General features: G+C 50.2%; 1 protein-coding gene across 5 annotated transcripts in view; it reads left to right on the top strand.

Moving 5' to 3' along the window:
- KATNIP (katanin interacting protein) overlaps window positions 1–17,241 on the top strand; it is a 233,211-nt gene that overhangs the window by 194,186 nt on the left and 21,784 nt on the right. For all 5 annotated transcript variants that reach the window (XR_012428739.1, XM_045381681.3, XM_005591524.5 and 2 more), the window contains 3 exons: window positions 7,232–7,954; window positions 9,547–9,752; window positions 12,539–12,617. Coding sequence is in view for 4 of the 5 variants with exons in the window: in XM_045381681.3 (XP_045237616.2) it covers window positions 7,232–7,954; window positions 9,547–9,752; window positions 12,539–12,617 (1,008 nt within the window). In the remaining variant the exon portion in view is untranslated. The remainder of the gene's footprint in view (window positions 1–7,231; window positions 7,955–9,546; window positions 9,753–12,538; window positions 12,618–17,241) is intronic.

Raw genomic sequence — 17,241 nt, forward strand, 5'->3', positions numbered from 1 at the left:
TGCCATGCCAGGGCTCACCCCTAGAGCCTCTGAATTTAACCCCACCCTATACCACGTGGAAGCAAAACCCTGGGGCCAGGCTGCCTGAGCATGTATGCTGGCTCCATCACCTCCAACCCACACCCCGGGCAGGTTCTGAAACCCTGCTGAGTCTCAGTTTCCTCATCTGTAAAACGACACTAATAATACATAGGGTGCTGGGAGGATCAAATGAGATCATACTTGTGGAGCATTTAACACAGTGCCTGGCACACAGGAGCCCCCAAGAGAGATTAGCTATTCTGTCATCATCATCACCCTCTCTGTGACGCTGCCTCTGGGTGAAATATCTATGCAACGGCAAGGCATGCATTTTGTTTTCCAGTTTTATTTTCTTATTTTCTTTTTTAAAATTTTTATTTTAAGTTCTGGGGTACACATGCAGGATGTGCAGGTTACATAGGTAAATGTGTGCCGTGGTGGTTTGCAGCACCTGTCAACCCATCACCCAGGTATTCAGGCCAGCATGCATTAGCTATTTTTCCTAATGCTCTCCCTCCCTCACTGTACCCCCCAACAGGCCACAGTGTGTGATGTTCCCTTCCCTGTGTCCATGTGTTCTCATAGTTCAGCTCCCACTTATAAGTAAGAACATGTGGTGTTTGGTTTTCTGTTCCTGCATTAGTTTACTGAGGATAACGGCTTCTGGCTACATCCATGTCCCTGCAAAGGACATGATCTCGTTCCTTTTTATGGCTGTATAGTATTCCATGGTGTATATGTGCCACATTTTCTTTATCCAGTCCATCATTGATGGGCATTTGGGTTAATTCCATGTCTTAATGCATGCATTTCTTAATGATTCAAATCAGCGTTTCTCTATTAGGGAGTGTCTAGCAGATATACCCCTGACATGTCACTTAGGGTGCAGGAACAAGTTCCTCAGACTCCAAGTGTCATCATGGGCAGACCTGCCTCCTCTGATTCCCCAACCTTACAGATTTTTGCTGCTCACCCCTTCTGAGACTTAACATAGGTTCAGTCAGCATCAGGAGGAGGGTAAGGTGGAAGGAAAGAGTTGAGGAGCTCTCTGAGGGCAGGCGCCTGGCTCATGGCAGGTCTTTCACAGTGTGGGAGGGCCGTTGTAAGAAAGAACTGCAGTGACCGGGTGCACAGCATGCTTGCGGTAAGCCAGGCTCTGGTCCAGGCGTGTTACCCAAATAACCTCCTGACAGACTCATTTTACAGATAAAGAGAATGTGAGATGGAAGTAACGTTTTTCAGGTCACATAGACAGTTAGGGTTAAAGCAGGACTCGAACCCAGACAGATCAGCTCTACCATACATGTTTCCAAACACTACCCTATAGTAGTCACAGCCTATGGTCACAGCCATCATCACCCAACTGCCCCGGGAAGGCCAGGCATTCCAAGCTTTCCCAGCAAACAGTCGTGCAAAGCCTCCGGGAGTTCTGAGGTAACGGTGTTACTCTAACTTGCCCAAGTTCAGGAGATTCTGTTTCACTTTAATTTCTTTCCAAGCATTTCGGTGCTTGGCTCAACGGCACATTAAGAACCAAGCCCCTGAGATTTCATGCTTGTTAAGCCAGTCATGCTAAAAAGGAAAGTTGCTTAGAAATTTTAAATTATCCATTACCTAGCACCAAATCCCATAGCCATGCCCTTCCAGAAAGGTACAGGCCAGCCCACCAAGAATGCTGGCGGAATGAATGACTGCCCAAGTTCTGTTCTGGGATTGGAATTTTGTTGCCAGTATAAGAGCCTGGGTACTGGGTGCACTGTCTCACATCTGTAAACCCAGCACTTTGGGAGGCCAAGGTGGGAAGATTTCTTGAGGCCAGGAGTTCAAGACCAGCCTCGGCAATATAATAAGACCCCATCTCTACAAAAGTTAAAAAAAAAAAAAAAAAAAAGCTGGGTGTGGTTGTGTGTGTCTGTAGTCCCAGCTATTCGGGAGGCTGAGGCAGGAGGATCCCTTGAACCCAGGGACTGAAATGCCTGAAAAGAAATTAAAGTGAAACAAAGTCTGCAGTTCAAGTCTGGAGGTCAAGGCTGCAGTCAGCCATGATCACACCACAGCACTCCAGCCTGGGTGACAGAGCGAGACCCTGTCTCTGAAAAAACGAAAATTGGGCTGGGCACAGTGACTCTTGCCTGTAATCGCAGCACTTTGGGAGGCCGAGGCGGGAAGATCATCTGAGGTCAAGAATTCGAGACCAGCCTGATTAACATGGCAAAACACTCTCTCTACTAAAAATAGAAAAATTAGCCAGGTGTTTTGGCGCACACCTGTAATCCCAGCTACTCAGGAGGCTGAGGCATGAGAATCGCTTGAACTCGGGAGGTGGAGGTTGGAGTAAGCCGAGATCACACCACTGCACTTCAGCCTGGGCGACAGAATGAGACTCTGTCTCAAAAAATGAAATCATAAAATTAAATAAATTAAATTAATTAAAATTAAAGCAATATAATGTAAGGAACTTATGAAAATCAAGACAGAGCAGGATCCGGTCTCTTTTAAAAAAGAGAGCAAGAGAGAAAGAGCAAGCCTGAGAAATCTTACGCCCAGCAGAGCATCTCATTGAATGCCATCTGCATTTTGGAATTATTTTCATCAGGGGTCAGTTGTTTACAGGTGAAGGGGATCTTATCACCCCAGTTTGAGCAGTAAAGAGGGTGTTATTCGGAGAATCCTCAATGATCACCTTGACCCCAAAGGTAGAGAGTGTAGCGACTCATCACAGGGGACTGGAAGGAAGAACCAGAAAGTTGGCAGGAGCCAAGGACGCTTCTTTCTGTCTCTTCTGGGCCCTATCTCTTCTTCTCTGCGGGTCCACTTCCCCTCACTTTCCTCACGATACCAGCTTTCTCTGCTACTCACACGGCCTCACAACTGTATGAGGAGAAATGTAAGGAAATGGCCTCACAGCCCTAGAGTGACTATGTCCCGGCTCTTGTTCCTGCAACCAATTCCAAAGTCTCAGGGTAGAAGGTGATGGGTCTACTTGGGTCAGGTGTCCACTCCTTGTCCAATCAGTGATGGCCAAAGGGTGATTCACTGGAATAAACATGGCTCTGTGATATCCCTCTAAGTACTTCATCATTTCCTGTTTTAGCAGCAATTACCACATACCTCATGGCAGTGCAGTTGATTTTGACAAACTTCAGTTCAGAGCTCCATAGTCCTATTCATCTCAATCTAGGAGTATGTAGGAAATTTTGATAGCACCATCTCGTCATTGGGCACCCCTCCCAGATTGTGTTGACTGCAGGTTGAAGGAGTGGCTTTCTGATGTCTGTGCAGATTGTAGAAATGTTGGTGACGACAGGACAGAGCACTGATCCCAGCAGCTCCCCAATTCCCATGGAGTCTGCAGACATAGAGGTCCATGGGCCCCCAGCCAGCTCTCATGTCGAAGAGGTCTAAGAGCAAGGCTCAACTCCTCTGCTTTTTTTTTTTTTTTTTTTTCAAGACAGAATCTTGCTATGTCGCCCAGGCTGGAGTGCATTGGCACAATTTCAGTTCACTGCAACCTCCACCTCCTGGGTTCAGGTGATTCTCCTGCCTCAGCCTCCTGAGCAGCTGGGATTATAGGTGCATGCCACCCCACCCAGCTAATTTTTGTATTTGTAGTACAGATAGGGTTTCCCCCTGTTGGCCAGGCTGATCTTGAACTCCTGACCTCAGGTGATCCACCCACCTCAGCCTCCGAAAGTGCTGGGATTATAGGCGTGAGCCACCGCACCCAGCCATCTACTCCTCTGCTTTTAAACCCGGAGTGTACAACTCAGGGAGAATAGGTTAGAAAGCAGATGCAGAATGAAAGCAAAGTCTCTGCCTGTCTCACGCACTCAGGCAGTGTCCCTGATATGTGGCGTTCGGTGCTGTCTCCTCGGTGCACTTGCAAACCAACCCAGGCCATTCATTTTAGTCGATGGAAATCAAATCACATAAATTGAAGTCATGAGAATCCATCCAGTTAGTTCCTTCTGCCACATGTCAAGCCTCGTGCCTGAGGGGAGAGGATGGAAGAAACCTCTGGTATCTTTTTAAATGGCAGATGAGAAGGAGGGGAGGGCAGAGGACAGGGGCAGAGGAACTGACAGGTGGAGCAGGGAGTCCCTCAACCTCTAGGCCTGATCCCGAGGGCTACCAGCGTCCAGCCCTTCACTGGCATTTCCACACACCAGGAGCTGTGCTGCACACTGGGACACATCCGGGAGCGAGGATAAGGTGGCAGAGAAGGCTTCTCCAAGGAGGCGGGTGACAAGCGAAGCCAGCTAGGTGGGCCTCTGGAAGAAGAGCACTCCTGGCAGGGGCGCAGCAAGGGCAAAGCTGCTGAGGCCAGAAGAGGCAGCCTGGCCGGGGAGCAGGAGGGCCAGCGGGGCTGGAGCTGAAAGGTCATGGTGGGGAGGGCAGAGAGGAGGGGGCAGGAGTCAGCGGTGGCCACACTCAGGGCTGTGGGTGTGGTGAGAGTCAGGTAGTCTCGATTCTCAGTGCGGGAGAGACAATACCAGCTAGAGGGGCTGATGACAAACTCCATTTTAGGCACATGGAGACTGAAGTGACAGAGTGGACATGTCTGGACCTTCCAAGAGGTCATTGGGATTGAAGGATGATGCCCAGGGAAGAGAAGGCAGAACTTGACCTGTAAAGTTAAGCAGGGCCTGCCTGCCTGGGAACCAGGAGCTAAATGAGGGCAAGGAAGGATGGTGGCGTCAGGAGAGGAGCGGCCTGGGCCTTGGGACACCCCCAGACTGAGGGTATGGGAGGGCGGGACTGGGGTGATGGAGAGAGTTGTCAGTGGGAGAGGCAGAGAACCACGGAAGTATAGTGGCTCCTGTATCAGTGGAGTGGGAGCTATCAAATGGAAGAGGTTTGCCAGGGATGTCACACATAGACTGAAAACTGACAAAGACTGGGAGTTCATTGTTCACTTGGGGAAGGCATTTCAGTGGCGGGTTAGGGAATTGTAGGAGTCGTACGCATGCAAAGACCAGAAAGCCACCAGGAGTTTAACTTCAGGCACAGCTGGATCCAGGAGTTCAGAGGTTGTCATCAGGATCCTCCATCTCTCGACTCATGTTCTCAGTGTTGGCTTCATTCTCAGGCAGGTTCTCCCCAGCGGGTAGCAAGATCGCCTTTGGCAATTCCACATCTCCATGCTTCCAGCTTCAGCGCCACCAGTTTAAAGAGTACCCCTCTTTGAGGCTGGCTTGGAAGGATACTGTCGGCATTGATCTAATTAGATGGCCTGAAGGTGGGGGGGGGCCTCCAAAGGATCCCCCAAATCCGAGTGGAAGGGGAAGTGGAGTTTGAGTGAGCAAAACAATCCCACTGGAAAGAGGCACCAGGTGGCAGGAGCTTGAGGGGTGGGAGGGGTGGGAGGGGTGGCAGAGCGCCTGAGCGAAACAGGGAGAAAATAGGGTCGTGGTCGGAGGGAGCCACAGGAGCAGGTCGCCTTCCTGTTTCTTCCTTTCTTCTCTTCCAGGTAGGAGAGATTTATGCATGTCTGCAGGCAAAGAGGGGAAGGTGCCAGTGGGGAAGGAGTGATTGAAGATTCTGGAGAGAGAAGATAATTGATAGAGCCGAGCCCCCTAGGAGACAGGCAGGAAATGGAGTGCAGGGCACAGTGTGATATGAAAGGAGGAAAAACAATGTCAGTGTCAGCAGTCGCTGTTTTTGCAGGATGACACCCTTAGATGGCGGTGAGCCCTTAGTGGCTGTGAGAACAGGCCACTGCGTGGTGTGCTCGCCGCGGCTCTCATGTTCCATAAGGAGCGTCGGGCCTTCAGATCAGTCTGGGCCTGTGTTCTCCATGTGCTTGGGACACAGGCTTTAGCCATGTGTGCAAATAAATTCATTCCTTTATAATATACCTGGCCGATTGGCTTTTTAAAATAGCATTTTTGGCTGGGCGCAGTGGCTCACACCTGTAATCCCAGCACTGGGATTCGTCCAGCTGTGGCAGGCGAATCACTTGAGCCCAGAGTTCAAGACCAGCCTGGGCAACATGGCAAAACCCCATCTCTACCAAATATATATATATATATATATATATATATATATATATATATATATAAATTAGCCAAGCATGTTGATGCACACCTGTGGTCCCAGCAACTCAGGAGGCTGAGGTGGGAGGATCACCTGAACCTGGGAGGTTAAGGCCATAGTGAGCCATGATCACGCCACTGCACTCCAGCCTGGGTGACAGATTGAGACCCTGTCCCAATAAATAAATAAATAGCATCTTTTTTTCTTGATTATCAAGGTATTACAGGCTGGGCCCAGTGGTCATGCGTATAATCCCATGTACTCGGGGGGCCGAAGTGGGAGGATCGCTTGAGGCCAGGAGGTCAAGGTTGCAGTGAGCTTTGATATCACACCATTGCACTCTAGCCTGGGCAGCAGAGCGAGACCCTGTCTCTAAAAAAAATTAAAAAGAAAGAAAATAAAAGTAATGCATGTAGGGAACTTTAAAAAAATCAAGCTACAAAGAAGAAAATAAAAGTCCTTCCTGCTCCCCACCCAGAAACCAGAAACAACACTGTTAACACAGGTGAATGTCAACCCGTACCAGGATATGCTGCATTTAAAACTGTGTATCTGGCTTTTTCCATTTAACATTCTTTTACAAGCCTTCCACCTGCCATTAAATTGTCTTTGAAAACCGTTAGAGTCACGTGACTGTGACAGCCTCCAGCACACACCCTCTTGTTCCTGACTCAGACGCCCCAGGCAGCAGCATTGCCCCTGGTCATGGGAGTTTCTACAGTGGGGAGCGACTCCTGGCAAAGTTTCTAACACAGCCAAGTAGCCTTCCCTTGGTTCGCACGATGATTGCATTCTTAGAAAATTCAGTCTATGAAAAAATACTTCATGTTTTTGCAAAAACAACCAGATTCTGGAATTGGGTGATGATAGACAATTTTTTTTACTGACCTGAATGGCCCACAGGACAGTCAGAAGCTGTGTGGGACAGGAGACCAAGCTCTGTGCCAGGGCCCCCATGCAGTGCAGGATGGTAACATGCCTGGCCCCAGCCATCCAGTGCCAGGAGGCCTCTTGGCTAAGGAGACAGCCAGGAGCAACCCCGCTGGTTTCTAGAGGGCTCCTCTGGAGGTGACCCTGCCTCGCTGAGAGCCAGCACAGGAGACAGTCTCTAATGGTCCCGACTTCCACGCATGCCACTCACAGGGCTTCCCCCTTCTTTTGTCCTTTCTTCCAGAAGACACCTGGTCTTCCAGGACGCCGTCACGGTCAAGGTGGCGCAGTGAGCAGGAGCACACACTTCACGAGTCATGGAGCTCTCTCAGTGCCTTCGACCGCTCCCACCGGGGACGCATCTCCAACACGGAGCTCCCGGGGGACATCCTGGATGAGCTCCTGCAGCAAAAGAGCAGCCGGCACAGCGACTTGCCCCCCTCCAAGAAGGGGGAGCAACCAGGGCCATCGAGAGAGCAGGATGGCTACACTGGAGAGACAGACGCTGGGGGCGACTTTAAAATCCCCGTTTTGCCTTATGGACAGCGCTTGGTCATTGACATCAAGTCTACCTGGGGGGACAGACACTATGTCGGCCTCAACGGAATAGAAATATTCAGTTCCAAGGGTGAACCGGTGCAGATTTCAAACATAAAAGCAGACCCTCCCGATATCAATATTTTACCAGCCTATGGGAAAGACCCCCGCGTGGTCACCAACCTCATCGACGGGGTGAACAGGACCCAGGACGACATGCACGTCTGGCTGGCCCCCTTCACGCCAGGCAAATCCCACTCCATCACCATTGACTTCACGCACCCTTGCCACGTTGCCCTGATCAGAATTTGGAACTACAATAAATCTCGGATACATTCCTTCCGAGGCGTGAAAGACATCACGATGCTGTTAGACACCCAGTGCATCTTTGAAGGAGAAATCGCCAAGGCCTCTGGAACCCTGGCGGGAGGTACGGCGTGTCTGTAAGAATGTTCTCGGAGCCCCTGTCTGCCACTTGCTGAGGGTCTATGGGAAAAAACAGACCAGCTGGCTAGCCAACAACAGATCAGTCCTTCCTCTTTCTTTCTTTCTCTTTCTTTCTCTCTCTTTCTCTTTCTTTCTTTCTTTCTTTCTTTCATTTCTCTTTCTCTTTCTTTATTTCTCTTTCTCTTTCTTTCTTTCTTTTTCTTTCTTCTTTCTTTCTCTCTCTCTCTTTTCTTTCTTTTTTCTTTTCTTTCTTCTTTCTTTTCTTTTCTTTCTTCTTTCTTTTTTTTTTTTTGACGGAGTCTCGCTCTATCCCCCAGACTGGAGTGCAGTGGCGCGATCTCTCAGCTCACTTCAGACTCCGCCTCCTGGGTTCACACCATTCTCCTGCCTCAGCCTCCTAAGTAGCTGGGACTACAGGCGCCTGCCAACACAACTGGCTAATTTTTTGGTTTTTTTTTTTTTTTTTTCAGTAGAGATGGGGTTTCACCGTGTTAGCCAGGATGGTCTCAATCTCCTGACCTCGTGATTCACCCATCTCAGCCTCCCAAAGTGCTGGAATTACAGGCATGAGCCACTGCACCTGGCCCTTTCTTCCTTTTTTTTTTTTTTTTTTTTTTTTTTTGAGACAGGATCTTGCCCTGCACAGTGGCATGATTTTGGCCCACTGCAGCTTTGACCTCTTGGGCTCAAGCAATCCTCCCACCTCAGCCTCCTAAGTAGCTGGGACTACAGATGCACCAACCCACCTGGCTAATTTTTGTATTTTTTGTAGAGATAAGGTTTCACCATGTTACGCAGGCTGGTCTCGAACTCTTGGGCTCAAGTAATCCACCCACCCTGGCCTCCCAAAGTGCTGCGATTACAGGCGTGAGCCCCTGCACCCAGCCACAGACCTAGTCCATTCATCCCCTCTTACAGCATGGGTGTGCTAGGCCTGACATCATTCAGCTCCTCCTATAAAACACCTGTCTTGGTCCAGCCCCTAGAACCTGAGTCTGAGATGGGGCATTCTTTGGCAAGTGACTTATGGAGGTAGTGCTTCTAGGAGAAACCTGGCATAGTGAAGCAAGGATATAGTTTCCAGGAAGCCCAGCCTCAACCAAATATTGAGGGAGCTCTGGAACATAAATTTCAGGTGTTTCCTGCCTGAAGGTGAAGGAGCAGGACGTTAGAACCCCACCTACCAGGCAGTCATTGGAGCCAAGGCTTCCTAGGTTGGGGATGTAACTCCCACACCCTTCCAGGCAAGGCACCCAAGAAAAGGATACACCGAGATCTGTGTGGGGTACCAGCAGTATCTGGCATAGTGCCTCGCCCACCCCAAAGAAATGTCACTTGCCTGATGACATATCACAGTGATTCTCATGAAATTAGATCCCTTCCTTAGATCTGTGTGATGCTTATGGTCCATGCATTCCATTTGCAAATCTGTGAAGACTAATAAGGCTCACACTAATCAATACCAGTTAGGGGTTTGGGGTTGTATAGCACAGAAGTGGATGGGTTTAGGCTCTTGATCTACAAATCACTGGGATGGAGTGAGTTGACCCTTCTGTCGTCTTGGTAACCCATTAGCCCCAGAGCACTTTGGAGACACGATCTTATTCACGACTGATGATGACATTCTCGAGGCCATATTCTATTCCGATGAGATGTTTGACCTGGATGTGGGGAGCCTGGACAGCCTGCAGGATGAGGAGGCACTGAGGAGGCCCAGCACGGCCGACGGCGAGGGGGATGAGCGGCCCTTCACCCAGGCTGGCTTGGGGGCCGATGACCGGGTAAGACTGGAGCTGGGGGGCTGGGGGGGGGACCCCAGATAGGTTTCTTCCCCTAACTCCAAGTAGAGCAGGGAGAATTAAGATGGATATCCTTTAAGCTGCTGGTGCCACTGTGTTGACATTTCCCATTTTTCTACTTCATTTTTTTGTCCTCTATGTCATATTTCACTCTCTAATTATTTTTACTTTTTTATTTTTTTTTAACCGAAGTAAAGAAAGTATTCAAATTTTAATCAAAGCCAGCAGAAATGAGCTCTGTGTCATCTCTGCAATTCAGAGGTTGGCAGTCTCGGGGGAGTTTTTGCTTTGGGTTGTGTTTTGATCATTCACTGTTGTTTTTGATGGAAGGACTAGGAACACTGTTCACAGGCAGAGAGACAATTAAAATAATGATCATCACAGCCGTGGTTTCATGAACACATATCATGATCCAAGCAGGGTGCACAGTGTTCTTGTTTCACCCTCGTGACGACCCTCTGAGTAGAGACTATTAACATTGCCATCTCGGAAACCGATGCTCAGACAAGTCAAGTGACTTGCCCAAGGGCACATCATGACAGAGAAACAAGGGTAGAACTTGAATGCATGATTCCACAGTTTATGCTTGTAATCGATAAGCAACTTATTATTTTTTATATTGTTTAGAGGTAGGGCCTGGCACTGTCACCCAGGCTGGAGTACAGTAGCGTGATCATAGCTCATTGCAGCTCAAACTCCCGGGGCTCAAGTGATCCTCCCATCTCAGCCTCCTGAGTAGCTGAGACTACAGTGTGCGCCACCATGTCACTAGTTTTTTTTATTTTATTTTTTTATTTTTTTATTTTTTTTGAGACGGAGTCTTGCTCTGTCGCCCAGGCTGGAGTGCAGTGGCCGGATCTCAGCTCACTGCAAGCTCCGCCTCCCGGGTTCAGGCCATTCTCCTGCCTCAGCCTCCCGAGTAGCTAGGACTACAGGCGCCAGCCACCTCGCCCGGCTACTTTTTTTTTTGTATTTTTTTTAGTAGAGACAGGGTTTCACCGTGTTAGCCAGAATGGTCTTGATCTCCCGAACTCGTGATCCGCCTGTCTCGGCCTCCCAAAGTGCTGGGATTACAGGCTTGAGCCACCACGCCCGGCTTTATTTTTTGTAGAGATGAGGTCTTGCTATGTTGTCCAGGTTGGTCATGAACTCCTGGACTGAAGCGCTTCTCCCACCTTGGCCTCCCAAAGTGCTGGAATTACAGGCATGAGCTGCCACACCCAGCCAGATAAACAAATCTTTTAAAATGAAAGATGACCTGCAGGGTCAATTCCAGTCAGGACCAATAGGAAAAAGAGGAGATGGTTAAAGAGGGTAGGGGAGAAATGGGGACAACAGAAGCCACAGGTGATGGGGCTGGGCTGTGGGAAGGTCATGACCGAGGCAAGGCAGCGACATGTCGTGTGTACCCCACGATGCTCACTGGGGCTGTATCCCATAGCCAGGCAGAGCCTGGGGTGCGGGAGCAGGGCATGGGAAGGCACAGGCAGCAGGGGAGTACGTGCCCCTCCCCACATCCAAGGAAAGCGGCCACCAAGAGTGGCAAGCCTGTTGTTGCCAGTTCTCCTGATTTTTACAGGAGGACCCAGAAAGCTGGATGTTTCTGTGAAATCTCTCCATTTAAAAATGCTGGCAGTGAATTCAGATGTTTTCAAACCTTCTTTGGGCCACAAGCCGTGCCTGTGCTCTGGATTTGACCCAGGGGTCTCCAGGTGGGAGTCCACCCTGGGCGCTTCCATTTGCCCAGCGTTTTCCAAAAGATGAAGGCGCTCGTAAGGGACTCTGATGAGCCCAGTGCTGTGAGGGGCTGGGGGGATCACTCTCTCCGTCTCATGAGAGACCGGCGCCTTCACTTCGTTTTACACCTCAGCTTTCCTGGCTGTGAAGTAGTCAAGTCTCTTTTGCCTTCACTGACGGTGCAAAGAGACGGTGAGCAAGTAGTTTATATGTAAGGTCCAAGAAGTGTGTGGCGGCCCACTGTTGACTCTCTGAAGACCAGGATGTTTTATCCTGGCTACCCATGGAAATCACCTGGGTGGATCTTTAAAAATATGGATGTCGGGCCCCACCCCTAGAGATTCTGCTTCAGTGACTAGCCAAGGTTAAGAACCACTCTGTATGGTTTGAATTCTTCCTCTCTCCCTCCCTCCTTCCCTCCCTCCCTCCCTCCTTCCCTCCCTCCCTCCCTCCTTCCCTCCCTCCCTCCCTCCTTCCCTCCCTCCCTCCCTCCTTCCCTCCCTCCCTCCCTCCTTCCCTCCCTCCCTCCCTCCTTCCTTCCCTCCCTTCCTCCTTCCTTCCCTCCTTCCCTCCTTCCCTCCCTCCCTCCTTCCTTCTTTTCCTTCCTCCCTCCTTCCTTTCCTCCTTCCTTCCTTTCTTCATCTCTCCCTTCCTTCCTTTCTTCCTGTCTCCCTTCCTTCTCTTCTTCCCTTCCTCCTCCTTTCCTTCCTTCCTTTCTTTCTTCCTCTAGCTCACCACATAAGCATTTATTGGGTCCTTCCCTTTTGGAGGAAATCTAAACACCTTAGCTGTTAGCATCAGGCTCCTCCCTGGCCAGTGAGAGCTGCTGAGAAGGATGCAGACCCCAGAGAGTCAGGGTCTGCCCATATCCCTGGTCCCATAGCTTCCACAAAGGCAGAAAAATCCAGGAAGACACACAGGGACTTACCTGGGCACAGGGTGGGCAGTGGTGTCTGCAGAAACAGCCAGCTAGCTGTGTGGGCATCACTAAAACCACCCCCTTTTCCTCTGCTTCTCCAACGCATGTGCAGGTCCCAGAGCTAGAGCTCCCATCCAGTCCCCATGTCACCCAAGTCACCACGCCAGAGCCAGGCATCTACCACGGAATCTGTGAGTACCTCTCCTGGAGCAGTGTCGGGTGGAAGGAGGACCTTCCGGGGTCAGGGGGAGTTGTGGTTACTTGGGACAGGGTTTCCCTGTACAGTCGGGTGGGTTGCACGCTGCACAGAGACACCAGGCTACGGGGCAAGTGGAGGCTGAAACCAGCCTGTGCTTAGCTCCCTGGCTCTAGCAGGGCCGTCTCACTCCAGAGGAGGGGATCTCTTCTCATTTTGCCCTCACTGAGGGGCATTTTTGCATTATGCATGCAGACACCCTATGTGTTAGCTGTGGCCCTGACCCAGGAAGCAGTAGTTGGCACCCAGAAAGTGTAGAACAAGAGGACATAAGAGCCCGAAGAGACCCAAGGCATCTGTTGGTACGGTGCCCCAAGCTCTCTCTTCCAACTCCACCAAAGAGCAGATGCACAGGCAGAGAAAACCTGCATCCACTCTGCCCCGGGGGTGGGGGCAGGTGCACGGGCCCAGGGTACCAGGTCTTCTGACTTCTCAGGAGAAGTCGGAAATCTAGAGTCTTACGCGAAGTCTCCAGATTCTCAAACGTGGGTAATGAATTTCCTCATGTTTTAAAATATCACATGAGCCAAATAAAACACTTATTGTGTATCTGGCCAGCCAGCTGCCAGTTTGTGACTTCTGAGCAAATCCCAGGGGTTCTCTGCTGGGCCTGTTCATCACCCTTCTATTTCCATTGATCCTTCCAGCCAGTTCCTCTCTTCATCCATGCGCGTCCATGCCAGCCCCTCCCTGTCCTGGGAAATCTTCAAGCCCAAGGTCACTGCCGGTTGTGATCTCCTCCCTCCTGCACCCTGGTAACCAGGTTCCTGGCAGCCTCACTTCTTCTCTCTCCTGCCCCCTGTGAATGTGACCTGCTTCTACTTTAAGAACAAAAGATGTGACACTTTCAGGCTCCCCTCCCCAGCTCCCCATCCTCATCTCCAAAATGAAGCTGGAGCCTCTCCGAATCCCAGTGTCAGCCCCTCCGGTACCTCCCCATGCCATCTCTGGAGTCCACCTGCAGGCGCCTGTGCAAGCCACACCTTCCGCCTAGGTTGCCTTCCCGCTCCATCTCGTCTTCTGAAGACCGCCTGTCGCTGACTGAGTTCCCTAGATGCAGACCTTGAGATGGAATTTACTGGGGTGTGCTCTTGTCAGGGAAAGGTGGGAGGCAGCACTGGGCAGAGGGAGAAGCTGGTCTGCGGTGCAGCCACTTCAAGGCCTCAGCCTGCTCCACAGGGAGCTCGGAACCTGGGATGGCCCTTTGGGGTCATCCTGAATTGAGTCAGGGGCCATGTCTTTGTCTGTCTGTATCAACATGGCACTGGCAATGGGCTGCCCCTGGGGAGGGGCATGGCTTTTTATTTTACTTTTTAATATGTATTTATTTATTTTGACACAGTCTTGCTCTGTCGCTCAGACTGGAGTGCAGTGGTGTGATCTAAGCTCACTGCAACCTCCGCCTCCCAGGTTCAAGAGATCTCCTGCCTCAGCCTCCCGAGTAGCTGAGATTACAGGTGCCCACCACCATGCCTGGCTAATTTTTGTAATTTTAATAGAGACAGGGTTTCACCATGTTGGTCAGGCTGGTCTCGAACTCCTGACCTCAGGTGATCCACTCACCTTGGCCTCCCAAAGTGCTGGGATTACAAGCATGAGCCACCGTGCCCAGCTGGGCATGGCTTTTTGCAAGGAGACTCTCTTCAGCCAAGGGCAGTCACAAGTCAAGGGCCTCAGTGGTGAGCTGCCAGCCGTCAGCACTTCCCACCACCAGAAGACTAAGTCCTTCTGTTCCCGGGGGTGGGAGGTGGGGCCTGAGCAGTGCCCTAAGTGAGCTCCACATCCCCTCCCTTACGGCCCTTGTGCAACCGCATCTCCTCCCCAGGAGTCTTCCCTGTCATCCCCTGTGAAAATGCATCTCTCCCTCACCCACTCCAAAATAACCAATGATCTCTTAGAAGATGCCTTAGAGGAAGTTGCCTTATTTGGAATTCTCATAGCCCCTTACATTCCAGGGCACTCTCTCAATTACTTTCGAATAGCAGCAGTTTTAAAGGCCAGCCTAACATTAGGCAAGAGCCTGGTTTAAGGCTTGGTTTCATCTCCCAGACAGGCACTGTGCTGGGCTTTCTCTGCCTTATCTCGCTGTAACACTCCTGGCTCTGTTTTCCATGAGATCAGGCAGCTGAGGCTCAGAGAGATGGAGTCACCTACCTAAGGTCACACGGCCAGTACGGAAGCTGGGAGTGGAAGCAAAGGTGTTTGAATCCAAAGCCCACATCCTCACCACGCTAGCAGATTGCCTTAGGGTTCTCACTGGGAGACCACCTCACATCAGAAGTCTCTGCAAGAGTCAGTGTCCTCCACGAAGCTGTGAGGTCCCAAAAGACAGCCATCGTTTTTTATTCAATTTGGTTCTCCCTTAAGTTGGTCAGGATTTTTTTTTTTTTTGGCAGGGGATGAATAATGGAAATTTATTTCAAGCTGAGTTCAGCAAAAAAGGGAACTTATTGGCTTATGCAACTAGAAGTTAGGGGTCGCCAGTTTCCACACAGCTGCGTTCAGTTACAGAAATGATGGCATCAAGACATGGTGTCTCAAGACATGGTGTCTGCCTCCCTCTCCCTGCCTTCTTTTCGTCTCTTGCCGTTCTCCCGTTCAGCACCATCCATGTGGAAAGTCCTGGAAGCTCCCGTTTATGCCTCCTTTCTACCCAGCAGTCCCAGATGAAAGAGAACTTCTGTTTTCCTGAATCCCAGTAGTTCCATCAACTATCCCAGAATTAGATCTCTGGGCCTAGCTTGAGTCATGTGCCCATTCTCTTTTTTGTGTATTTGTTTGCTTGTTGTTATTGTTTTGAGACAGGGTCTCACTCCGTGGCCCAGGCTAGAGTGCAGTAGTGCAAACACAGCTCGCTTCAGCCTCAGACTCCTGGGCTCAAGAGATCCTCCCGCCTCAGCCTCCCGAGTGGCTGGGACTGTAGGTGTGCCACCGTGCCCGGCTAATTCGTATGTCCATCCTTAAATCAGCCACTGTGACTCACCATGGTGGGTAGGGCAGGAGGTGGGAGATAGAAAACACAGATTGGCCAGGCCTGGAGCCCAGAGAAAGGGGTCAGCCACCCAAACAGTGTGGACTGAGCACAGGGTGGTTCTCCAGAGCAGGTCAGAGTGTGGTCACCAGAAGGAAAGCGGGAATGCTGGCCAGGCAGAAGCAGCCACTGTCCCCTTCATCTGAGGATTTCCCCAAAGATGCTATCTGTTGATGTGTTTCCTGCTGACCCGGCTCCTGACCTTTCACAGAGATGTTATTTCAGTGCCTTTGGGAATCTGGCCCTGGAGTAGAGCTCAAAGACCTTTTTACTGCAAGGCAAGTGTAATTTCTCTTCTCTTCTCAGTAGGAAGGCAGAAGAGCCTCTCAACCAAGCACCCTCTGCGTCTGTTTCGAGGCCTGTGATTTCTGAATCTCTTCTCTGTGAACCTTTAGCTTTTTCCTCGCTGTATTCAAAATCCTCAATCCACTTCACCACTCCGTGCAAGAGCAGAGCAGAGAGACCTTTAATAAACTGACCCTGGGGGAATGTGTTGGGGTTGGTAAATACGGCCAATCCTATTAATGTTTTGAAAGGGGATATATGACTTGCTAATTTGCAGATGACACTAATTTTGGAAGTTTTACAAATATCAGCAGTGATGAATAAGAAAGGAGCTGAGAGGGCTGAAACATGGGGGAGAAATAACAAAATTAATTTCCATTTGTATAAATACTAATTGATACACCAGAGGAAAATGAATATGGCATGTTGGATATTAGCTCGAAAAGGAGAGTAATCACTTTCAGAACAGCCCCAAATTAGATGGAATCGCAGTGCAGCTTGCCAGGCAAACAAAGAGATTGCAGGCTTGGGAGAGTCTGGGCCGGCATCTCTTTGTTGTCACAAAGGGAGGTGGCATTTCTCCCTCACGCTGATTTCCGTCGTCCAAATCCACATCCTCCTCCACCTGTGGCCCTTCCATCTCAGGAGTGGTGCCCACAGCCCCTCTGTCACCTGGGTCAAAACTTTTTTTCCCCTTCCTTCTGTATCCAGACCATTGAGAATCCTGGTAGTGCTATCTCTGAAACAGATCCTGTATCTGTCCCCTTCAACCCTATATTCATTGTCACCAGCCTTGTTCAAGCCATCCTTAACTGCAACAGCTTCCTCCCTGGTCTCCCTATAAAATCCAACTGAAGGGAGCTTTCTAAGATGCAGATCAGATCATGCTGGTCCCCTGCTTCAACATAGAACCTACCAGTAGCTTCCCATTGCAAAGAAAGGAAAATCCAAACTTCTTGATATGATCTAGCCCCTGCCTACCTGTCTGATTTCACTTTCTTCTACTCTCTCCCTTGGCCACTTGGTTCCACCTATGGGTCAAATTTGTTCTCCTCTCAGCCTGGAATATTCTTCTTCCAGAAATGCGAAAGTGTGGTAGGTTCCTTCTCAGCACCCTGGTCTCAGCTCAAAAGTCACCTCCTCAGGGAGGCCCTCCCTGACCACCTCTGCTCGTATTCAGTCACTCCCTATCTTGTTGCTATTTTTTTTTTTCATAGTATTCATCACTCTTGGGAACTGTAGT

The sequence above is a fragment of the Macaca fascicularis genome, chromosome 20 (genome assembly GCF_037993035.2).
Source record: "Macaca fascicularis isolate 582-1 chromosome 20, T2T-MFA8v1.1".
In the NCBI taxonomy this organism is placed as follows: domain Eukaryota; kingdom Metazoa; phylum Chordata; class Mammalia; order Primates; family Cercopithecidae; genus Macaca; species Macaca fascicularis.